The following is a 24,920-nucleotide window of genomic DNA, read 5'->3' on the forward strand; positions in this document are numbered from 1 at the left end:
TTACGAGCATCTTCCCTTCTGCTCTTTCAGTTATCGCATTATGACCCAGTGTTGGCAGCACCAGCCTGAAGACCGGCCAAATTTTGCCATAATCCTGGAGAGGATTGAGTACTGCACTCAGGTACGGGTGTTCATTTGTCTGCAATGAGATGGGTGGAGACAGCTCTTCTTGAGGAGCGGGTCTAGACAAGCCAGAACATAAGAGGAGAAGGCAACACTGCGTTACTGGAGTCAGCAGTCCAGGGAGACTGGTGTCAGCCTGGGACCAGTAGCTGGGGATATTTACCTCACTGGGTGGTTGATCCTTCTTGCCTTTCGCTGCTGGAAGGCACAGTCTCACACAAGCTTACGCAGCTTTCAAACCTGTAGCTCTGCTTCTGCTTATAAAGCAGAGATTCCAACAAACAAAAGAGCTAAGACAGGCCAACACCCACGCGCTTCGTGTCAGCCCCTCCATCCCAGTGCTTACCCTTAGGACACAGTCAGCACCGAGCAGAAATGGTCCCGGCTCGGAGCACCCTCTGCATGTGGCAAAATCGTCGGTGATTTTCTGAATCTGAGTGTGCTGGAGAGGGCAGGTGGAGACAGCCGTGCTAAAGCAGTGGGGATTCTAAGGCTGGGCAACGAGGAAAGGATGTGGCTGCCCTTCTAGGCTGAAATCTGATTGATTTCTTTTTTACCACCGTTTTTAGCTTATGAGTGAACTAGCTTGGGAAATGTTTTGCTGCCCACATCAGCTCAGGCTTCTTGTGTGGCCTCACACAGTTATTTACCTCGGTCCGTTTACTTTCCCTCACTGTTCGGGAGGCTTGGTCTGGTTTTCACATGAGTTTGGATCCTGGGATTGGGAGGTGTTGTTTTCTGCTCTCTATAGCTTGCCATGGCATCCAGCAATAATTAAAGGTTGCCCAGATCACTGCATTTTCTCTCAGTTCAATTTTCAAAACTGTTTAAATAGCTCAGAACCACAGTCCCTATGGATTCAGGCTTCAGGGGGTCTGCCAGTATTGCCTTCTCTCTGCGTTCCCCTTCCTCCCTTGTTGTGTGGAGACAATACTTTCATGGCTGAAACTTTCTCAATATAATATAAGAATGTTATGAACTTGGAGATGATATAGATTCCAAAACAACATTCCCACAGGAAATCTGGCTACACATAAAAAATGGTTTTCATTGTTTTTGTGCCTCTGCTGTTCTGTGGTGAGTTTTAGGGTTGCTATTTTTTTTAAAGAGTTTGATTTTAAGGGTATCCTGCTGCATCTCACAGCTCCTGGAAGGTGGGAACGATGCTCTGTGATTGTAGCGTGACTGCTGTCAGATGTGTCGGGTTTTTCATCAAGTCCACGTATGCATGGTAGCAGCAGGCTTTGAGAAATTCTCGTTGTTCTCTCCGGCAGGATCCAGATGTCATCAACACTGCTCTGCCAGTAGAATATGGCCCATCAGCTGAGGAGGAGGAGAAGGTAGCCATGCGCCCCGACGATCCGGAAGGAATTCCTCCTCTCTTGGTCGCCAGACACCAAGACAGAAAGGACGACAAGCAAGCTCTGCCATCTCCACCGCCCCTGCCGTCAGCCATCACTGCTGGAAAACCTCTCGGGAAAGCGGGAGCCTTGGAACCACCGGTGCTGGGGAAGGTGCAGTCGGCCCCAGCAGGGGGACATATCAACATGGCCTATGCCCAGTCCAATCCCCCTTCGGAGCTGCACAAAAGCCGGGGCTCCAGAAACAAGCCCACCAACCTCTGGAATCCAACCTACGGTTCCTGGTTTGCGGAGAAGCAGGCCAGCAAAACCAGTTCTCTGCTGGAGAAGGAGATGCCCGAGAGGGAGAATTTGGGACAGGAAGGAAACTGTACTGTGGGGCCCAACATTGTGACTGGGAGGCTGCCAGGCTCCTCCCTGCTGCTAGAGCCATCTTCCCTAACAGCAAGCGTTAAAGAAGTGCCTCTCTTTAGGCTCCGCCACTTCCCCTGTGGGAATGTCAACTATGGATACCAACAGCAGGGCTTACCTTTGGAAGCCTCCGCGCCACCTGGCGCTGGCAGTTACGAGGACCCCATCCTTAGAAACAAGAGCCACATAACCCAGCAGGGGCCCTGAGAGCCCTCAACCCTCTTGACTTTTCCCCCTGTGGCCCCCGAGCCTTGAAGAGATGTCCTGTTACCCAACACACCACGAGCGAGGGATCGGATGCCGTTACCTTCCATTTTGTGCCAACCTGCTCCAAAAGTGCCACCCTCGAAGCTGTAATTTCAATGAACCCGAGAGGCTTCAAATCACCGGAGCCCCAATAGAGGAAAAGAACCAAGGGGGAGGGAGGATAAAGGGAACAGATGTTCAGGCCCTGCAAGGCCCAGCTGCTGTCGCATCACCTCATCTGCATGGTTGTCGTCATGCCCTTCCCGTGAGCTTTTTCTCAGTTGTGCGTTCTTTGCTTCCGTGTCAGGCTGCCGCTCACCACCTTGAGTGTTTCATGTCTGGGGTTTTTCCATGGTTTGTGGTTGCTGTGGAACACCTGGAGACACCACTCCCACAGTGGGTTTGGGGAGAGCGTCCTCTCTCCAAATCCGAAAAAAGGACGCGACGGCACCGAATGGTGACGCGATGGCACGTTCCTAAGTCGTGTTCCAGCTACAGTCCAGTCTTCAAGTCCTTGAGTGCGCAGCGGTTATGGGGGCGTTGGCAGGGCAATAGAGCCACTGGTCGTACTCCATCACTTGGAAGAGAGGAGAGGGAGCGTAGAGGATGGGTGTAGGTGCTGTGAGGCATTCTGGGGTGGGCTGGTGGGGTGTTTGGCTGGGTTTTTTGTTTTCTTTCTTCTCCTGTGTTTAAGCACGAAAACTGAGTAAAGCCCTTTAAAATTCCTCCTGTCCTACAAAAGTAGGAATGTCCTCCATGCAGAACTTGTGCATGTCGAAGTGGAACCAAGATGAAGTTTTAAAGGACTGTGGTCGTGAGAGAAGCTTCCACCTGTCCTGACTGTGGACAGCCACCCAGGAACCTCCAAGGTCTACAACAGCCTCTGACATCCCCTCTACAAACAACAACATAAAGGCAGAAGACTACAATCGTGCCACAATCTGGATGCCAGACATTGTCCGTATTTGAAGGGTTTAGAGCCCTTGTTTCTTTAACAAAAGACATGTATGATAGTGGTCTAAAGACAAACACTGCATTGACTCATTTTGTACACCTTGTGCATGAAAAATACTCCAGTTAAGTGTATTGTCAAAACATAGATGTAGGAAATAATTCACGTGTAAAGATGTGCATTAGTAACTTCAACTTAGGGTTGCAAGGAGCTGTTTTAACATGAACGCTATCCCAAAAAGGGGCGCCTGTTTCCACAGAAATGGGTGTACTGGAGCATCAGCAAAGGACCGTGAAGGCATTCTTTAGTCCGAGACTCTTCGTTTCAGTGAAGTGAATCCGAATCTGGCCCTGGATCCAAACATTGAGGTAAGTCTTCATAAGGGAACAAACCAGAATCCGCAGATACGTACTCCCAACCTTTGGGCTATGCAGACTGAAACTGGAGGGTTTGGGTTAGGCCACCACCCTTGGAAAAAAAAAAAAACCTAAGAGGGGGGAGGTCAGTGTGGTCTCCTGACCTGCCTTTCTGACACCTCTGATACGCAGAATTAAAATACTTTTTTTTAGATGAATGCCAAAATTGTGTGCGGGAAACCAAAATTTCTTGTGTCGGGAAGCCTGAGGTAGGGGCTGATCCCAGTTCTGTGTTTGTCTGCTGGGGATCCATCGCAGCGTTGGCTTGGTGGGGATAACGAGGGAGACGTTTCGGGTGTTCTGCTGTGCCCAGGCTTCTTCAGCTTCAACTGAGAATATTTGCGATCTGCAAGGTCATGGGGCTCGCAGCTCTCGTCATGGAATAGCCACCAGGGAGGGATTCTGTGCAGCTTAGAACTGTTAGTGTCACACTGGTCTCTCTCTTTCTAGCTCAGTAACTTCAATACGGTAGTTTTTTAGAGTCTCAGGGAAGCTGATTAATTCAGGAGGGAAGCACTACCAGAACAATGTCTTACACTAGTGTATTATTCACATAAAATAGCAATTTTCATTTAAATATTCCTGCTTTCTCATTTTCCAGAAGGACTGAAGCTCCTCATTGTTTTCTTTAGCTCCTCTTTGTGTAGGAGCATGCTGTTTTGCTGCCCCTTACGTGGGTCCGAGGACAGAATCTGACTGAGGAGTGTCCTTAAAGAATATGTAGGAACAAAAAGTTGCAAAGTTAACGATCGTTGATTAACTGAAATTACTAATTCTTGGATCTGATGCTGCACAGCTGCAGATAAACTGCCAGGTAATGATGTTAAAGGCAGCATTTCTGAAGAAGCTTTAAAAGCAAGAGCAGCAAGAGGTGATTAGAAGTTTGTGGGGGCGAAGAGGGGGGGAAGGCTTTCCCCAGCCGTGGTGAGAGTGCGATCGCTGCTCTACGGCTTGTGCCGTGCAGTTGGTTTATTAGAATTTCAGCTGAAATACTCTTGCAGAACGGGAGTTGTAAAAAATGAAGGCGCTTAATACGTTACTGCTTCTTACCTGTGGAATATGTGAGAAGGTAATTCTGGTCAGGGGAAACGGTGAATTACTACTGAAATTCTCCAGTCTGCTGGGTCCGGGGCACTGAAATACTGTTCAGCGTTAGCCTTTGGTTTTAAGAAGTCAGCTTCCTTTCTGCCTCCAGTGTAAAATGCTTTATTGAGACTTGGTTTTTGGTTTGGTTTTTTTTGGTGTGTCAGGCTTCGTTTTTTTTAACAGCCCCCTCTCCCCCTTGGAATTCAGATGAATTCAGGAATCTAGTTTGGGCTTATTTTTAACGTAAAAACCATAACATCTCCGAGCTCTCCCACAGCGAGCCTTTGGTGCGCACACACCCCTGTGTGCTCTCCAAGCACAGCACCCATGTCTGCAAAAATTGTTTTGTAAATATTGATGCGAATCAAATCTTGCCACTCAGAAACAAGGGTCCTCTTTCTTAGAAAACAAATAATACCCTCAATGACAAATGATTTCCACTAATTAATTGCTTGCACTGACAGATGCACTGCTACTCGTGTGCAGGCTGCATCCAAGGTAGTTTCCTGGTCATTCTGCAATTGCTTTGCTTGACTTTAAGCGTCTGTCCTATTGCCAAAGCCTTGCCAAGATTTCAGTGACAATGTGAGATTTTATTTGTATCCCTGGGACGATGTGGAGAAAGTTTCCCTTAATGATACCGGTTCCTCTATAACTGCTGCAGCTCAGGGGTTACAGACCCTGTGTGTGTGTGTGTGTGTGTAAAGAGCCAAGTAACGCACTCGACACAGTTGTAAGGAGGCTGTGGCTTAAATTCTGTACAAGAAGGTACTTTACAGCATTTATTTTAGCATTTCTCTTACAACAGCTGGAAGTGTTCATATTTCCTCTGTTCCAATTTCTAGTGGTTTCATTCTGGCCCATTTCCTAGGGCTGTACACCCATTAGCAAGGGCGTTTTGTCCAGCTGTGAACTAGGAATTTTTAATTTCTGTGTCTAGAAAGATTCACCTGTCGAGTTCTCAGAGCTGCAGGGAACAGAAGGGGCTTCAGTAAGTCACCGAGAGCTCACCAGACCAAAGCACCCTGGCATGTGTAAATCCCAAATTCCCTTATTAACCCTTCCACGCCAGGCTGTCTTGTAGGAGAAAAAAACAAATACTCAAGTTATTTTAACCCTCTTACCCATTTTTGTCTATGACTTATTTTTAAAAAAAAATCTATTCAGACAATGTAAATTTTTTAGAGAACTTGTTTTTAAGCCTGTTAATCTTCACTGGCAAGATTTTCACTCTGGTCTTACGTGTCTTCCTCTACAGTGGCAAAGCGGGACGCAGTGTGATCTACAGGATGTCAAGTATGACTGGGAAGATCCTGTGCTACCCCTCTCATACTCTGAAAATGGCTTGTTTCCACGTGGACGTTCCCCGTTTCCTGTAGACGTTAGGTAGGTTTCCGATTCTGTACGCTGCTGGAGGTACACTAGCTTGGGCTGCCTGGTTATCTGCCTTGCCAGTTGTCCCTTCATCTTCCTTTTGGTTACTGACCCTTGTTTCTCCATCGCGGGCCTGGAAATGAAGCGAGGTGAGATGTTTGGGTGGTTGTGCTTCCTGGAGGGGCAGCGGAAGGAGTAGGGGCAGGAGAGGGGCTTTGCTGGACCAGAGAAGGTGCAGGTACTGCGGGTCCCCTGGCTTCCCTCCCCCTGTGCTCACAGAAGGACGCGGGCTCGGCGTGGTGCCCACCCTGCGTGATGCACGAGGTCTGAAACGGGCTCCGAAGGATTTAACTTTGCATGTCTGCTCCTGTCACTGGGCCTGTCGTCTGGGTGACAAGAACCTTGACACAGGAATAGCATAAAACAGCCTTTCACAGCAGCAAAGACATCACCCTTTGTCTGTCCCAAAGTTAAACCCGTCACAGGAAAACGTCCAAATTGTCTGCATCTGGCTTCTTTTAGTAACAAAAGCTACATTATAGGAGTGTCTGTCTCATGTACAGCAGTTTATGCAACATTGTTTATAAAGGAAGGGCCTGTGCACTTCAGGGATACTATGAAGAAAAATACTAATATATGGTCATTGAGTATTTTGTATTGACTGGTGTCTTTGTATTGTAAACAAGTGTAGTGAACCACAAGGCATGAAGACAAATAAAATGACTGTAGCTGGCTTTCTGCGTTGAGCTGTGTAATGATTGTATCGCTGTCAGGTCACTTCTGCAATAACCGAGGGAGGTCTCTGGGCATCAGTTTTAACATGGTAAAGGCACAGAAATATAAAACTTTTCTGAGTGGCCGCAGGTGTTTGAGACTTGTTTGCACTGCACATGTCCAAGTTTCTTATGGAGAAAAGGGCTGTTCCTTCTATTAGGAACCACCAAGGTTGGCTATTACCTACAGGAGAGAACAAAGTATATGGTTGAAGAGAGCGTTTGGGTGTTTTCATTCTGAAAAGTTAATAGGATTTTTCTTTGAGTAGGTCTAATTATAAGCTGTATTTTAATGCCGTGGAATGTCAGTATTGAATCTTGTAACAAACATGGGAAGAGGCAGCCCTGAAAGCCTCACCTTTTCCCCCTGCCCATAGCATTCCTACGCCGTAGGTAGCTGCTTTCTCAAGAAATGGGCCTTGAAATTAGGACTGACTTACCTATAAATCTTATTCTCCTTCACTTGCTTATCCACATGCTCATTCTCCTGCAGCACAGCGCTGTGATTCAGTTAACAAGATTTTTTTTTCCTGAGCAGGAATCTGGCAGGAATCTCTCCCCTCCCTCCGTTTTGCCCCCACTTCGGTTCCTCCTTGCATTAACGGAGGAGGGAGCTCTCCTGGGAGTACAGCCACCACCGTACTGGTTTGGATCCAGCGCTGGCTAGGAATTTTTGCTCTAATTTCCATTTTTTCCAGAGTTGTCTGTCTGCAGCAGGGCAGGAAAAAGGGTGCAGGTGGGTACTGCGTTATGTGGCTTTCATGGACAGATTCAGTTTCTGCCTGGTGATTTGATGTGGCTTCTGCTAAATCTGAACTCTGTAAAAGCCACAAGGTAAATGCCAGACTTGACTTGCCACCGATGCAACAGCGTCACAGAGAAACCAGGTTCTGTGCTGCAAATCCGCAGTGTCAATTTTGGATCCTTTTGCCTCAGATCTTGCTGGAGAACACCACTTCAAAACTACAGGCTCCCTGCCCAGCAAACCACCACTGTCACCATCTGCAAAATGATCATGGAATCCAACTGGACTGAACTCACTAGGAATGAATTCCCCATCCTGGGACAAGTCAAGAAAGTTCTCCTCCTCCTGTCACACCTGTGACCTCTCCTTTCCAGCCTGTGTCCAACAAAGCTTGAAAGATTTCATTGCTGAGTGCACTGAAGAAGCACGTTTTCTGAAACTGGGCCCCAGAGATACGCTGTGGAACAAGGATAAGCCTCTAAGTCTCCAGAGGCAGCACGGAATTTCTGGGGACCATCTGTTTATTTGTTTATAAACCAGATAATATTTTATTTATACAGTTTATAGGGACTTTGAGGATCATTTGCCTTTTTTCTAATGAGTCTGGGGCTGCAATAGTACAGACCTCAGCACAGCACCAAATTTCAAACTTCACTGCCAGTTATTTTCAGAAATATTTTTATGACACAGTGTCCTCCTGCAAGAGTTAGAGGAAAGGATTATGGCAACTTACCTTGGATTTAGGGAAGCACAAATCCCTTCACATCACCAACCTGAAGACAGCAATCGGTAATCCTTTCTGGAATGGAGAGAACTGATTTATTTCTGTTTCAGGCCACACAAATTTACAGTGCTTCTTGCTTCCTCGCGGTAGATTCTTAGTGCTACCGAAACAGCTCCATGCTGATAACAGTCCTGACTTTTGCTCCTCTTAACCCGATGAGAGCCAGAGCTTTCAGAAGTTTTCAGGTAGCTGAAGCTGAAATTGAAGAGAAAAGCGCACTACACCGACGCTCAGAGAGCATCTCTGCCCTCTTCTCTACCCATCAAGCAGGATCCGATGAAGTCCTATGGTCCTTGCTAGCCCCGGCCACCGAGAACCTGCTTCCAGCTGAACTGGGTGTAGCTACAGAGCTGTGGGAGGTGCAGCCTGACACCCTTGGAGGAAAAAAGAGTTACCAGGGAATCGGCAAACTCCTGGGAAGAGGTGATTCCCATATATTCCTTCACCTGTGCAAGACAGGCCACACAGGAATGGTGTGACTATGACAAACTGCCTGAGCTCGCTGCCTTACCCGCACGCAATCCCCTCCGTACCTCCTGGAGAACTCCCACCCATTGGATAAAGCAGTTCCATCCACTCCGTCCTGCCAGGCAGAAAAAAACCCGGCATTTCTGATAACGAGCATTTCGTCACAGAAATGGCCAGGCGCCCAAGGTGGGACAAACCAGTGAACCGTGCTGTGTGAACACTTTGTTTGGCAGTTCCATCCCAAAGAGCCAGCCGATCTAAAAACCTGGGGTTCCTATTCCGCAGTTGCTGTTCCAGCCTGTATCCTGTTGGCCAAATTTGTACCTAAGAGCAGAAGTGAGAGGATGTACATTCTGCACCGACCTAAGGAAAAGTCTTTTTGCGGGACTCGTCACCAGGGTTTCACTTTACTAATACCAGCAAGAAACAGACACCGGACAAAGTAAAGTTCAGTACATCACTGAGTATCTACATCTTCAAATATAAAGCATTAATATTTTTTTTACATTCAAAATTTACAGCTTTTATATTCAATTAAAAATTCCCATAATTTAGACTACAATACACATTATTTTAAATACAGCTCAGGAAAAATAGCAATATTTAAATGAAAGTAACAGCAGCAGAATTCAGTCTAAAAATAGGATATTAAGATGTAATTTAAAGTTTCACTTCTTCAAGTAGATAAGAGCAAGCAGATCATTTAAGAAGAAAATGACTGTTCTGGAACACAAACCCCTGGTAAGATAACGTTTACAGATGCTGAGCAATTAAAATACATTATATGTTTAAAACACGAACATAACATTAGTTGTTTTAAAAGGCTGATATGCAGATAATGTCACATCAAGGTGTGCTAACAACGCTGTACCTAAAACTATCCTTAATTTATCGTAAGACTCTTACAAGAAATTTATACTGGAAACTGCTCCAAAGGAAAAACAGAAAGAACCACGTATCACAAACAAAATCAAATAATGTTAATAGCTCACTCGAAAACCCTGCATATGATCCATACCACTGGCAGGAATTACTATGCTGTATTTATACAGACTTGATACACAATGAGGCTATTAAGTGTAGTTCCAATCTGGGTTTATTTGCATTTAAAAACCGTGATACTCATAGCCCGCAGCACACCAAACAAAAAAAGTCTTTAAAAATGAGGGAAAGCTCTCCAGGAGAGCGCAAAGTGCGTTATTTTGAAGAGTGCTTCTTATACAAATGCATACAACAAAAAGTGCTTTCTACTATACCGACTGACATGCAGCCTATTTGTGCTTTTTTTAAAAGGCTTTTTATTTAATTGCTGCTGTTCTCTGGGATAACTGCAACTCCTTGTATTTATCAGCCCTTTTGCGTTCTGGAGGGGAGAACAGGAGGGGGAAGGAAGGGGAGGGATCTGAATGATAAAATGTAAAAATACTTCACAACTGCTTGAAAAGGGGATTATTTTATTACTTTTTTTTTGCTTGCTTATTGCTAGCAGCTGGTATTGGAATTGACAAAGTGCCTGGTAACCAGACTAATGTCACTCATTAACCACCTCCTCTGTCAGAAAAGCAGGCAATGTGCAAAGCATTATCAGTTCGTTACTGCAGGGAGGAAAATTGTTTAAATACTGCATGAATCACAAAGCAACTTTAGGGACCGTTGGAGAGACTCCCGTTCTCTAACGGGAACCTTACCCAAATAACGCAGCATTTCAAACCCAAGATGCTTTTGCAATAACCTTCCCAGACGAGGGCTGTTTCAGTAGGAGAAACAGAACTAGTGGTTTTGAAGTTAATGCAACTGAACTTTTTTTATCTCTATATATTTTTATATATAAATATATTAAAATATATGTTATATATTCACACACATACATATATGTACTTTTATTTATATTTATATGTAAAATGCAAATGCAGATTTAATAATTTAAAAATAAGTTTGCGTTCTAGATGGGCTTCTTGTGTGCTTTAAAATACTGATTTCCTATGGCACGAGCGCATTTTGGCTCAGCAAATATCGTCTACGAGTTTTGCCCCGTTAATCCCTCGATAGGTTACTCTGCTGGGTCGAACTAAGACCCCGTGGTTTGGCTTGCAGGTGAAGTAGCGCTTTTCCCCCACAGAGCCATCGTTCTTCCCCTTGGCACTTCGGAGTTCAAGTCCGAGCCATATCCCCGGCGCAAAGTCCGTAGGACCAATGTACCTGATTGTCCCCATTTCGTTGGAGCTGGTGAGAAGGACCTGAGAGCCTTCATGCAGCTTCACTGGGCCCTCAGGGTGAGCTGTAGGGGTATTACTCCAGCTGCGCCGTAACACAGAGCTCTTGGATCTAGTTAGAAAAAAGGGGGGGAGGGGGGAGAAGTATTTTTTTCTATAAAACATCCAGGGCAACTCTGTAATTCAATGAAGTGCATGGGAAAAAACACTCAAATCTCTTTTTTAAAAAATTGGGTTTGATCTCGGGTCACTAGCAAAATGTGTAATAACATCCAGGCCAGTACACACGGTGGGCTGAAATACTGGGAAAATCAATTTCCTTTCACCTGACCTACAGTATTTGCCGTGGGTGATTGTTCTGTACTGCTTAATTTACCAGTACTTTTTATTAGGGGCTTGAAAGAGTTTAGCCCAAACAACTTCTAATGTGTAAGTATCAATCAGGATCACCAGGACAAAGCGGAGTCCTTCAGCAAGACACCCTGAACCTCACCCAGCTGGGTGACAACACAAGAATTTGGACAACATGCAGCAACGAACGACTGGATGAATGCCAACCTGAATTGCAGGACTATACTCCTGGATACCCACCGAAAAATAGTCTACTTAATGGCCTGGTTTGGAAGGAAAAAAACAAGCATATAAAAGTCTGGATACTCTACGGGCATAAAGATTTTTGTTTTGAACAAGAAACAGTAAAGCCAACAGGCAGCTCACCCAAACATTCGAAACTCCAGACACTCACCTGACAAAGGAGTTTCTTCTGTTTATCTCCTTTTGTGAAGATGCAGAAGTGGTGCTTAGGCTGCGTCTAAAACCTTAGTGGAAAGGAAAAAAAACCCAAATGTTTATGAACTGCTATTATTTGTGCTCTCTTTTACCCTGCTTCCACTACATTCACTACACGTTCTCCCCTCCAATTGGAAAAATTAAGTGATGAAACTTCTCATGAAAGGAGGTGTCCGTAACACGTCCAAATTTTCAGAGAGGACAGAAATGAAATGAAACAAAGCAAACAAGGGTAATTTGAAGCAGCCTTTTCACAAAAAGCTTAGATAAGGAAAAAGAAAAATAACCGCATCAAGTATCTCACAAAAGCGTCAGTAATTTCATATGGCCCCCTCCCTACACTGATCCTTCGTCAATCTCAGTTTAGATTAAGGAGCGGGTTCAATTTACGGTTAACTCTGATTAGAACGCAATACAGTACTACAGGAAGAGTGTCAACAAGCTTAACTCTGACATAATTATTTCTGTCAGTACAGGGTTACCAGCTCCTTCTGCAGGCTACGTTTTTAGGGAGGGATGGGTCAGACTATTGGCTGGCGTTTCACTTCCTTGAAAATCTCTTGTGCTTTCGGAGAAGCTGGCTTTGTGGGGCAGGTTCTGGTCGTAGGCTGGTAGCCTGCTCAGGCTGTCTAAGCCAAACCACAGTCTCTTACGCTCCTACCTGGAAAAGCGTGATTTATTTTACTCGCCGAAGTCTCCGTGAGGGAATCCAGAGAACCCGTTAGTCTGAAAAGCAGTAACACAACAAAGAAGTCATTTCAACTCAACTCTGAACAAACCTGCTACTGGAGTCCCTCTTGTCAAACACTGGGTCCCGATTCCTTGCCTTCCCCTTCCGCCCCCAGGAGAGACTGACATTTCAGTTGCGATCAGGCTGGTATGTAAGAGGTGCCCAGAGCAAACTCGTTTATTCGGGTTACTTGCCTTTTATTCCATACATATAATTTTGAGGCAAGTTCTTTAACAGTTTGCCTGAGCCAGGACAGTCAGGAAAGAGAAGCAAGAACGCGTCTGGCAGAGTAACTAGATCCAAATACAGGAGGAATGAGCACAGTACTCCTCGCGTGGCCTTCCTGAAACCTAACGAAGAGACCACAAAGTGGTGGGTGCTCTGTGCAGTCAGCTGGAATGAGAACGGTATTTCCAGTCATGTCCAAGGGCAACTTCCTTTTATAACCTTTTTATTAGCTCAGCACATCAGGTCAGGAAAGTAACGTTTAATGAACACAGACTGTATCAGAAAGGGAGGCCCTGGAATGAAAATACTTGACGTGGCTGCAAGAGAAACAGGGAGCTGCATTTCCAAGTTATACTCTGCTCTCAAAAAGCTGATCTAAAACCCACCAGGTTTTTAATGGAGGTTATAAACTTCCATTAGCAGAAAATAACATTTATTTCTTCCGCATCTGCTGCGAAACTTTGTTTCCCGCTGGAAAAGTATTAAGGAAGCGTTTGGCAACACAAAACATTAAACCAGCTTCGGTGCTTACCTCTGTACACGAGACGGCGGTGCGAATATACCGTATCTGGGAAGACAACTGAAGTACTGAACGCCTCCCACAGAACCATCATTCTTCCCGTGAGGCTTGTCCAATTCAATTCCACACCAGAACCCTACAATTCAAAACAGTAAAATCATGGTATTTTGAACAAAACACCACAGGCTTTTCTTCATCTAGACAGATGCTCTACATCAACAAAAGAAGTTTTAGTTAGAAACTGTCTAGATATTTTATAATATATATATTTATTATTATTATCTGTGTAACTATGCAAAAATTTATATCATAATAAATCTAAAGAGAATTATCTCAGCATTTATATATGCTTTCGAGAAAATTATTCACATTTTAATTAATATAGAAAAGGTAAAATCCTTCATATAAATATACTAAAGACAAAGGGAAGGTTACTGAATCCAACAGTGGCTGTTTGACAATAAGGAGCCAGGGAAGAAGAGCCGTGGTGGTTCGAGCTTTCCTCTTTAGTCCTCGGACCACATGGTTTATGCCTCATCTGAGATCATCAACAATAAAATTAAAGTTTTGATATTAATTTATTCCTTCTCACCAACGAGCAAGTTATAATTAATACAGATTGGAAGGCTGGTTGTGTGATACTGAGAGAAGGGTGTGAGAATCAGACCTGGCCCAGCAATTCATCTCCTGCAGAACAGTGAATAGGCATCAAGATGTTAATAAGCTTGATCATTCATAACCTGTGATAAATGTGAGCTAATTATGTAAAGGTGCTAAATTTCATACTCCATTAGCAGTCCTTATGCTATCCATCCCCAAAAGATTCAAAACGTAATTCAGGTCACTTGGTACTAAGGCACTGGATAAAATGGTAATTCTAATTATCAGCTCAAGAAGCTGGGGAATGACAGTTTATGACTTAGAAGGGCTCAGGACGTCAGAAGTTCTCCCCTTCCTGTTTTTAGAATTAAATAAAGATCTGCATTGCAGCAAAAGAAATAAAATTCGGGTAACTTCCAGAGCTTTGATACACATTAAAATTGAAATACTTAAAAATGCATCTGTTACATTTTTCTAGAAATTACTGGTTTTGCAAACGGTGAAGATTTGTCATCTTTCCATCCTCGCTTCTTACAATACTGGGTTCTTCTCCAAAAAATTTCATTCCCTGATTCAGGAGGGAGGGGGGAGGAAGGGAGGAGACTTACACTGTCAAACAGCTTTCTGATTGACACTTGTTATGGTGTATTTGGAAAACCAGTCCTGTTCTCATTGTTTACTTTGTAAGCAACAACAGGAAGGTAAGAGTGATCACATTAGAGTGCAGACCAGTTAATCACAGTATCTTAAGCAAGGACTGGCTACAATGAAACTGGGGAAAGAGGCGGGAATGAAAACAGTACATAGCTTGTACCACAATCTCCCATTCCGTCATTCTAACGTTTTTTTTAAAGATTGATGCCACCAAGTGTCAGGACAGAGAACCGCCACTTACGGCCTGGCAATCAAATGGACCTCACTGAAACTGAGTTCTTTCACCAACACTTACCAACTGGGTTTGCATTACTCTTGCAGTAAGAAGATTATAGATAAGGACATAAAGAACGTAGAATTTGGTTACAAAGAATGAGTATTCAGAAATGAGTTTCCGTCTGAAAACCCCTGGCTTCACCGCAGTGTGGTTTTTAGCAAAGGGAAGGGAGGGAGGAGCTGAAAGGGAGAAGGATGAGAAAAGGGTGGTAGGGTCTGGGGCTTTCTTAAATGCTTGTAACTTTTCATCTGTCCTCTGACTTAAAGGTTTGTTAGTTAAGATTTAAATGTTCATAATTACCCTCTTAAAGATTCCAAGAAGGTATATGATATGATAAAGAGTACCGGTATTGCAAGAGACAAACCGTGTCAGAAAGGCTTACTACAAAAAGGAGTAAAAGCACGTGATCTCAATAAACTACATACCACTTTGGAGACTGAGGATTTTCAGAAAGCTTTGTAGTAATACCTACAATTCCGACTTCAAAATATTTCTCCTAATTAAACCATGTTAGTGGATAAGTCACACTTTAAACCATTATTTTTTCGTGGCAGTTGTATTAAAGTAAAAATACATTCAATGAAACACAGGAGAGAGAAAGAACTTTGAAACAAACCAGTAAATTTAAATATTTCTTTTGGAGGGAGTGAGGAAAAAGATGGAGTTCTCTTAATGTCCAGGTGCTCACATGTAAGCTGTTCCATACTGATTCTACAACGTACACAAAGAGTATTGCAAATACCTGGTGCGAATTTTGTCGTCCCACAAAATCTAACGGTGCCTGTTCTCTGTCCTACCACCAGTACTCTGTCTCCAACCTGAATTTCTCCTTCATCAAAAGGATGTTTCCTCGTAGCCACAGAAGAACTGTACAACCCTGTTCAACAGAAGAACAAGATCTGAGATTAGTGACATTACCTCTTTTAAAAAGTTAAGAACATCTTCGATAGCGAGCCGACGGATTGGTAAATAGAGCCTCTATCTCTAACGTAGCGTACCTTTAACACATGGCAACACACTGCAAATTCTGCTTAGACAAAGAATTGCTTTTCTTCAGCATGAAAACTGGGGACAACAGCCCTTTCTCTGCAGCTCGGAGGTAACCAACTGCAAGAACAGCTTTCCTCCTGAAGAAGGTCTAAAAAAACCTTTTTCTTAAAGTTTCCAAATGTAAATTTACAGTTAAACTACATCCCAAGTGTCTTTTTTGAACTATCTCAGATTCTGTAACAGCACAAGTAGTTCTACATAAATACTCAATACAGCACTAAACTCCCACCTGCGAAAACACACCTCAATAAAACAGACCGTACCAGCACTGATTTTAGATGGGGCTGAAGACACTCGAGTCACTGCCTTTTTATTGCTGCCGGTTGAGTTCCGCTTCTTGGAGTAATTCTGTCTGCCTTCCAAGGAGGTAGTAGAAGAGGAAGAGCTGCTGTACCCAGGAAGACCTAAAAAGACATAAATGGAAATAATCCTTCAGAGATCATATTCTGAAAAGGACCAATTAAGCTGAAGGGAAAGCTTCTGTATGAAGGAAGGTATCTGTTCTCCACAGTGGGCAGAATACACAGTGAAGAGCCAAATTTAGAGGTTGTTAAGCAGCATTTACTCATTACCTGTGGGGAGCGCATCTGACCCTGCCTCGGGAATAAGGTGACACTTAAGCACTGGAAGAGGTCTCCAAAAGCCCCTTCTTTGTTACTCTGTGAAAGTTCTAAACAGTCCCAAGCATATTGATTAAAACATGGGAGCCTTAGTAATAAGAGATCATAGCCCCACACTTCCAGCGTCCAGCCTATTAAAGGATTTGATGAGAAATGGAACGAAGGTGATGTTATGTGAGTGAATTATTGTCTGGATTAAAGCCTACTATGTTCCATTACATACTGTATTAATATTAATATCTGTACTATAAAATAAGAATGGGAAATAAATCACTTTTATCTCCATTTGCAAACCCTGATGTCTAAACTGTCCAATAAGACTTATGTTCAGCTTTCCTCCTTCCTTGTCAAGGCTCTCCCCAGTTCTCCCCTTTCCTACCCCCTCTGCCCAAAATGGAGGCAGGGTGCAGCGAGGCGAGTCTATGCCTCAGGTTCTCAATGTGAAAAATTAAGATAATATTGCTTATCAAACCTTCCAGAATTATGAGAGGCTTCATTCAATTAGTTTTTGCAAAGCACCTCAATATCGACACAGGGTTAGCGTGTTTGATATAATTTCATCCTCCAATTTGGCCAAACAGTAAAGAACTGCAGAAAGGCAAATGCAGTGGGTCAAAGCAAAAGCTTGGGTATCTGGGGACAGAAATCCGAGACTCTGAGTTACCGACCAGCTGCAGCTATACTACAATGGAGAAAGTGCAAATTACTAGATAAATAGTGACTAAACAGGCAAAATTCAACTCCCAAGTCCAAGGTATAAATATACGTGTGTGTTTGTGACCAAATGGTACAAGTCCATATTTAGAAGTCAGTCCAGCGATGGATTCACAGGCGGCGAGACCACCTACTGCTTTGAGATGAACACACCAAGAGCTGCTGATGCAGCAATACAGACTAAAATAAATTAAACCAGTCACTAAATGCTTCATTTTGTGGGAAATCATGAGGTGGGAGAATGAAGAGAAAAAGTGACTCCAGCATATCCTGTAATCCATTCCTCTTCCATCAAGGAGATCTCAGGACTTCCTCAGCAATATATTTCACCACATAATTATCTGTACTGTCGCAGGGCTTTCCCCCCCCCAATATAAAACCTAAATTACCACAGTTCAAGATTTCTTACTCTCGTTACACATGCAGAATGGGCTATACTGTTCTTTGTATTTGAAAGCTTCCTGGTTTATCCCTTTAATCTTTGCTCTTTTTAATCACACAATCACAAACCCCATCAGTCTTTTACCCTAAGTCATGTTTTATACCTCCAGTTATTGTGGCGTCTGCTAGGAATTCTCTCCAGTTGATTCACATCTTTTTTTGAAACGCAGTGTCTAAAACGATGCAGTGTTTTAGCTGAGGCCTCACCTGTGCCGAGTAAAGCACCCGGGTCCCTTCCTGTGTCTCACAACTGACACTCCTTTATATACACTCCGGAATGTTTCCCCTTTCCCAACAGCGTGACATGGATAACTCACGTTTACTTCGTAATACTCCATACTGCCACGTCCTTTTCTACAAAACTACTACCAGCATGTCCTTCCCAGGGTGTATTTATACAGTTGCTTGTTTCAGCCTTGCTACATAATTTTTTAATTGTCCTTACTACTCTCCATCTTTTTTCCCTCCTTCAGACCCCTTTTTTTCTAATTGGTCATGGGTTATTCAGGGGGGGAGGTTTGGGGTTTTTTTTAATATTAAGCCAATCAACTATCTGACAGGCATCATCTGCACGTGTCATGAACAGACTCTATCCCTGGTGTCCAAAAAAAATTTTAAAAAACTAAAGTAAAAAATTACCAGCTACTTTCCAAGTTGGGTGTTGGATTTTCCTAAAGATTTTGCACCTGCCTTATGGCAGCATCATCTAAACCACCGGATCCCGCAAGGAGGCTTCACTCCACATCACTTACAGCCTGCAACACCTTTGGAGTCCTGTTAATTGTGGATACCACATTAAGTTGCATCCATCAAACTCAGACACTGTACTGCCAATTAATTTCATTGTGTGACCAGAACCTGAAGAACAAGCCATTAAGCGCCCTCCATGAGCAAAACGTTGGAAAGCTCTGTCTACACGAGTTTTTTAGCTCACCTCTGGAAAAGTATCATACAGGACAGTGCTTAAATTCCCCACACTAGTCTTTTCCCCACAACTGTTCACTGAGGATATGAAAAGACGCTTTTCTTCAAAAAGAGTCTATTGAAAGACACACTTCAAATTATTTCAAAGAAATACTGCTTTTACCAAGATTTTATAGACAAAAGATTAAATGAGACCCAATTTTTACATTTTGTTAAAGACACGCCTGAAAGTGAGGTCCCTTGATGTTTCAAGTCCAGCACACAAAATACTGATGCAGTAGAAATCACTGTCCAATTCTGAAACCAGGTAATTGCAGAGAATGATTCATCTGTGAAAGGAAATTTTTTAAAAGCCAGAGTTTTGTCGTTCGTATTTGAAGTTTGTTATTATGACTCTTTCACGATACAAAGCCAAGACTGCTAAGGGCTGATAGATGTGTGCTTCATTATACAAGCTTGAACATACAGATATAGGAGAGAATAAACATTCCAACAAGAATACATGCACAGTTCTTCATCAAAATCTAAGCAGTCACGACACAGGGGAAAAGGTCTCCCTCCGAAACCTAAGAAGGTAATTCTGTAAGATCTTTTACTAAGAGACAGCTTTCAGCTTGAAGAGCTTGTCTATATTCTTGTCCGTGGTGTTGGACAGAAGCTGTTACCAAACCAACAGAGAACACCAGGCAAACCGCCACACTGATTACTCCTGCTCCTACTCAACTAAATGCGTACGGCCTGTTTGGGACCAAATACAGACAGGCAAGGCAACTGTTTTCTATAGTGTAGATACAGGACTTTTACAGAGATAAGACAGTAATACTTCCTCTGCCCTACCCAAAATTTTTCTCAAGATGTTAAAAAGTCTTAAAAAATGTAGTTACCGTCTTTTGCAGGTACGGTTTTTCCCCTGTTAGCAGTCATAAAGTTGGCTTCAGAAGCACTGTCTTTTTTTGCCATATTTAGGCCTATAAAAAGAATATGTACAATTAAATATATATCCTAACAATGAACAATAATTTTACATGTACAAAAGCAATTTGACAGATTTTCAGATTAGTGGATGCATGGATACAACTCTACAGTTCCTTAGACTCTTGATAAATGGGTAAAACCAGACTGCAGCATTGTTTTGATGGATAAACAGAGATGTTAAACCCCTCAGCACATTAGAACAGTCCAAACTATCCTGACAAACAATAAACAAATCCTCTGCAGAATATTAATGTTTATATTGAAGAACTTTTAGGTAAATCTTTCAAACGTTTACATCTATTATATACACAACATACACTTTTATAGTACTTAAGGTATACTATTCACTAGCAATAATTTCACAATTTCTGCATTAAAGATTACACAACAGTTTTGAGACCAAATCTTTCTTCTGTCTACAAATAATGAAGTAAGTCTGTCAATACCATTTTTAAGAGCCTGACTCTGAGAGCAGCAATGTTGTGCTATGCATATGAACTAATATGCCTGTAAAACTGAAACCATAACAGGCTATAATTTGTGAACAGCCGTTTTGCATTTCTCACAGCTTCCCACCCTAACTCAATGAAGAATAAGCTTATCTGTGATTTATCCCCTTCCTGTCCTGAAGAAAAATCACATCCTTTTTATTTAACTACCCCTCTCGGCTTAATTCAGCTACCGGGACTAAACTGGTTGGCAAATGTACTGTATTTTCAAAAATTTTATGGTTTAGCCATTAAGGCGTCAGATCAAAAAACTAGTGTTTGTGACTGATAACACATTTCTTAATTTGATCACAGTAATCCCTTTTCCAAAAACTTGAAAAAGACATATTATCATCAATCTGATGGATTGTTCCGGTAGAAACACATCAAACCTGAAAATTTCTATACAGTGTTATATTTTACTTTGCAGTTTATAACCAGATCTACAAAGGAAGCATATGAGGGTTTTTTTGATCTTTACACACCAGTGTATCGCAGGGGTGAAGTTTAAGGGAAAGAAACATAATCTGGTGATGCACGTAAAACACTGCAAAACAAAGTTCTGCCTCTGCAGCTTTATTCCTCCCACTCCGGCCCGTGAATCAGCCCGGCACTGGGTCCATTCTAATGGACCTTTCAACACAAGAACATCTTACAAAGGGCAGCTTCCAGGTTACCGTTAGCGGACGTAAGCTCTGCCGGGCAGATAATGCATAACTCACTCTGACTTTTACCCACAGCAAAGTAAACAGAAAAGGTGGTTTATGACTAAACTGTCTGCAACACACCGTTTGTGACAAAGGAAAACAGTCCTTTCCATCACAGTTTAATGAGTTACAAACAGTTCACAACAAACTGAATCAAACATTGAAAAACATTTAACAGAAAAAGGCAGCTTAGATCTGCTCCTGAGCACTACTCCTAACAAACTGATTGTTCTGAGAATCTTTTTATGCACGATGTCCTATTTACAAATAGCTTCAATCTTGTGCTAATTGTAAATATACGTAATTAGGGCTTGCTTCCCCCTCAATCTATGTAGAGAAGAGTTGAACACATCATCCAAAATGCTGCCAAAAAGCATCTCTTTCACCAGCCTGGCACACTGTTTCGATACCCTGCATATCCCTGGTAAAGAGTGGAGTGTTTTGGGGTGTTTGAGTAAATTCCATGAGAATATATGCATATCTTCCATCCCTTAAGCTGTGCTGCCTTAGTATGAGTCACCTAAACAGGGTTCCAAAGGCAAAAGAAATGCTAATGTAATATATTTAATGACATTATTATGTAGCCAGCCAGGCACAGGGACGGATTATGCATGGTGGGCACTGCACACAGCAGGGAAGAGTCTGTGCTCCAAACACCTTGGAACCTAAACAGACAGAAAAGATGCATCATTCTTACTTCACAAGGAGGGAATTTACACAGAAGGATTAAGTAATTTGAATAAATCACTAAAAGACTAAGCCAGAGCCAGGGACTGAGCCTGGAACTCCAATCAGAAGGCCCTATTACAAGGACATACTTTGTCTTCTAATTTGCCTCTGGTTTTACTCAGATAACTTAATTAGCAGATAAAACACAATCAGTTAAATAGTTCCTTGATCGTTTTGCCAGAAAATAAATTACATTTCTTCAATTTCTATGCATAAAGGTGTATATAATTAGTGTCTAGATTTTTATGGACTTCAGTGAGATGTTTCAAATTATGGAGGAAGACCTTAGTAAATGAAATCACATTAAGTTTAGACATTTAACTAATATCACAGCCAACCAGAAATTATCTTTAAAGGCTCCAGAATAAATGTTGCGGTGAACTTTTTTTTTTAATAGACTATATGAAGACTAGAACCTCTCGTAAATACATCAGATCACTATAATCACTAAGCAACTACACACAACATCCTTCCAGTACCAGTCTAAAAGCTAGAGAACTTCTAATAATGAGAACGTGTGGTTAATAAGTATCTTATCGACTTCTCATCCCAAGTGATGAACTAATTGCAAACAACTATTTTAATAGCAAAATTTACAGGATCGATGCTAATTCTTGAAGATTAGTGTTTCTCTGTCCTCTCTCAACATACAAGAAAACACTCACCAGAATTCACTTTGGAAGTTACGCGTGTCACATCTATTTTCTTGGATTTGACCAAAGGTGAAGACCGCATGGAAGAACTTCGTACAGAGCTTTTTTTGTGATCAGAAGCCTTGCTTATTTTAGAAAGAGGTGCAAAGATACCTAGAGAGAAAATTGTACATACCAAAAAAGAACAAGGACTAATATTAATGTAACAAAACTTTCTGGCTACTACCTCTTACATCAATTAATTTGAGCTTTTTTATAGAATCATACAACAGTTTGGGATGGAAGGGACCTTTAAAGGTCATCCAGTTCAACCCCCCTGCAATGAGCAGTGACATCTTCAACTAGATCAGGTTGTTCAGAGCCCCATCCAGCCTGACCTTGAATGTTTCCAGAGATGGGGCATCTACCACCTCTCTGGGCAACCTGTTCCAGTGATTCACCACCCTCACTGTAAAAAATTCTTCCTTATATATAGTCTAAATCTACCCTCTTTTAATTTAAAACCACTACCCCTTGTCCTATAATGGCTTGCTATGATGTCAAAGCACTTGGAGGGGAGGGAGAACTAGCTCAAATGAAGAGTGAAAACAAAAGGCTTATCAAGCAACTTGAAGAGAGTAATTGGGGGATTCAGTAAAACTATCGATTAGAATCTGCTTTTTGGTCCTAATGGTAACATTCAGTCTCCACGGTTACAAAACACAAAACTTTGTATATCGTGAGTGTCCAAAAAATATCAAGTAAAATATCTCAAGCTGGAAGTTAGGAAACAACTACAGGTGTGAATGTTTAAAATCGAAGGCAAAGCAGGTGAAGAAACGTGGCCATTATTTTTGCAACACAAACAAATAGCTTCAACAATATAGATGGACAAACAGGAAAGACTGCTATCTCACACTTTCAAGGAAATAATCAGAAATTTTGACTAGTTGGTTGTTTCAGTGGTTTTGCAAATAGTCGTAGCCAAAACACTATGAACAGTTAAAAGAATCAATAAAACAAACAAACCACTAAAAAGAAAAGCAGCAGAATTTGTTTGGGTTTTTTTTTTTTCTTCCAAAAGGTTCAAATCTTCCAACAGTTTTTTTTTAAATTCAGTTTTTTAAAAAATGTAAGAAAAAAATCAGAGGTTATACCACGTTTTGGTGCACACTTGAAGTACTGGACTTTTCCAACACTCCCATTGTTCTTTCCTTCTGGTTCATCCAGCTCTATGCCAGCCCACTGCCCACTGGCAAATTCCGTTGTGCCACAAAATCTTAACGTACCAACCTAAAGCAAAAAGCATCAACACAGAATGACTTTGTTAAACAAGTACTGTCCACGAGAACATAGTGTAGATTACAAAGGAGACAGCAAGTCATCTCCAAGCTTTTGATCAGAACAGAGAAATACAAACATAAAAATTTCCTTTCATTATCAACATTCTTATCTGTCAATGCCAGCCAATGCGTTTTCCAAAACTTCTTAGTCCTTCTGCGTGTGTTTTGTATTAAACAAAAGCAGTGGTTATTGACAGATCTCATAACTGGCACAGACTGGGCAGTAAGCACCACTGTGCAGCACCCCTCCAAGCCAGCAAGGTATGGGAGTCTATGCCTAACAGAAGGTTTACCTTTTGGTGTGTTCCATACCAATAGTTCCACAATCATGGCAAAATACCTTGCTGAATTGGAGATTCCATGGAAATACTAGATAAAAAATTCTATAAATGTATCTCTGCGTGTATAAATATGTATATATAAGTATACATCCATTTTCATATACATTGCAAAGGTTAAATGGTAAACTTCAGAACATACTTTAAATTTTTTCTTTGGAAAAAAAATCCTAAGCCTTTTATTCCCTCCTTATGATTAAACAAAATTTAAAAAGCCAGCAAACGTTAGAACATTTCTTTGCTGTTTCAATATGTACAATGTAGACTCTGAACAGATAAGTATATCAAGAATATCAAGACAGACCAGTCTTGCTGGTGGACCTCAGTCTCCACAAATATACATTATAAGCTCACACACTTCAACCAAACGAGGGAGGAGTAACTAACAGAGATGCATTTAACACTGATTTAAATTCATTTTTATATTTGATTTTTAAATTAGTTTTAGGAAGAAAAACCTTTGATCTTTCAGTTGCTCAGTTTTCATTGTCTCATGTGAATGTAATACTATCAGTTCATTGTTTACTATGACTTCACTGTCTAATCCAGCCCTTATAGAATAAACAGACAGAAACCATTTTTTTTCTTTACTATAAAACCTTCCAGCTATTCTTTCTTAATGTTCTGTAAAGAAACAAACGTGACCCAGAGCCTATTCCTCTTTTACTCTGAAGACCTCCTTTAAATTTGATTGTAATAGGCAGGTACATCACACTAACCCAGACCTAGACTTTTTAGCTCCCCACCCAAAGACCAACTTCAGCCCGAGGAAGCTTGGGCAAGCAGCCTGACAGATTCCTCTGCTCTCCAGGCACCAGCCAAAGGCACTTAGCCAGCAGAGGGAAGGGATCAGCATCTTAAACTGGAGGTGGAGATGGCAAAACCCAGGCTCCAGTTTTGCACAAGCCCTCGGACTGGTGCAGGCAAGGAGCAGAGGACACCTCGCACAAGAGAAACATGGCAGGAACAGGAGAAAAGTTTTCTTCCAGCTACTGGTTTCCCTGCACTCACATTTCATTGAGTGTCCGTTCAGATAACATATAATCTAGCAGAGCATGAGCTGGTGAAGCTGAGGGACCACAAATCACGTACATATAAACACCTGCTTGCAGAGCTTTCTACCCTGTAAGACAACTAGAATGATGGGTGCGGTAGGAATCAAGAGAGGAATCCATTTTCCCTCAGGCATCTACTGTGCTTGGCTTTCAA

At 42.2% G+C, this 24,920-nt stretch overlaps 2 protein-coding genes across 2 annotated transcripts in view; one reads left to right on the forward strand and one right to left on the reverse strand.

Moving 5' to 3' along the window:
• Nucleotides 1-2,102, forward strand: part of ALK (ALK receptor tyrosine kinase) — a 327,499-nt gene extending 325,397 nt beyond the window's left edge. The window contains exons 28-29 of the mRNA XM_074144531.1: nt 31-121; nt 1,398-2,102. Of these exons, the coding sequence (XP_074000632.1) occupies nt 31-121; nt 1,398-2,102 (796 nt within the window). The remainder of the gene's footprint in view (nt 1-30; nt 122-1,397) is intronic.
• An 8,503-nt stretch (nt 2,103-10,605) lies between these two features.
• CLIP4 (CAP-Gly domain containing linker protein family member 4) overlaps nt 10,606-24,920 on the reverse strand; it is a 30,794-nt gene continuing 16,479 nt past the window's right edge. Inside the window, exons 10-18 of the mRNA XM_074168157.1 lie at nt 23,188-23,323; nt 22,064-22,204; nt 19,384-19,467; nt 16,064-16,204; nt 15,493-15,627; nt 13,232-13,355; nt 12,403-12,467; nt 11,698-11,770; nt 10,606-11,064 (exon numbers count right to left, since the gene is read on the reverse strand). Coding sequence (XP_074024258.1) covers nt 10,743-11,064; nt 11,698-11,770; nt 12,403-12,467; nt 13,232-13,355; nt 15,493-15,627; nt 16,064-16,204; nt 19,384-19,467; nt 22,064-22,204; nt 23,188-23,323 — 1,221 coding nt within the window. The 3' untranslated portion in view covers nt 10,606-10,742. The remainder of the gene's footprint in view (nt 11,065-11,697; nt 11,771-12,402; nt 12,468-13,231; nt 13,356-15,492; nt 15,628-16,063; nt 16,205-19,383; nt 19,468-22,063; nt 22,205-23,187; nt 23,324-24,920) is intronic.

The sequence above is a fragment of the Numenius arquata genome, chromosome 2 (genome assembly GCF_964106895.1).
Source record: "Numenius arquata chromosome 2, bNumArq3.hap1.1, whole genome shotgun sequence".
Taxonomy (NCBI): Eukaryota; Metazoa; Chordata; class Aves; order Charadriiformes; family Scolopacidae; genus Numenius; species Numenius arquata.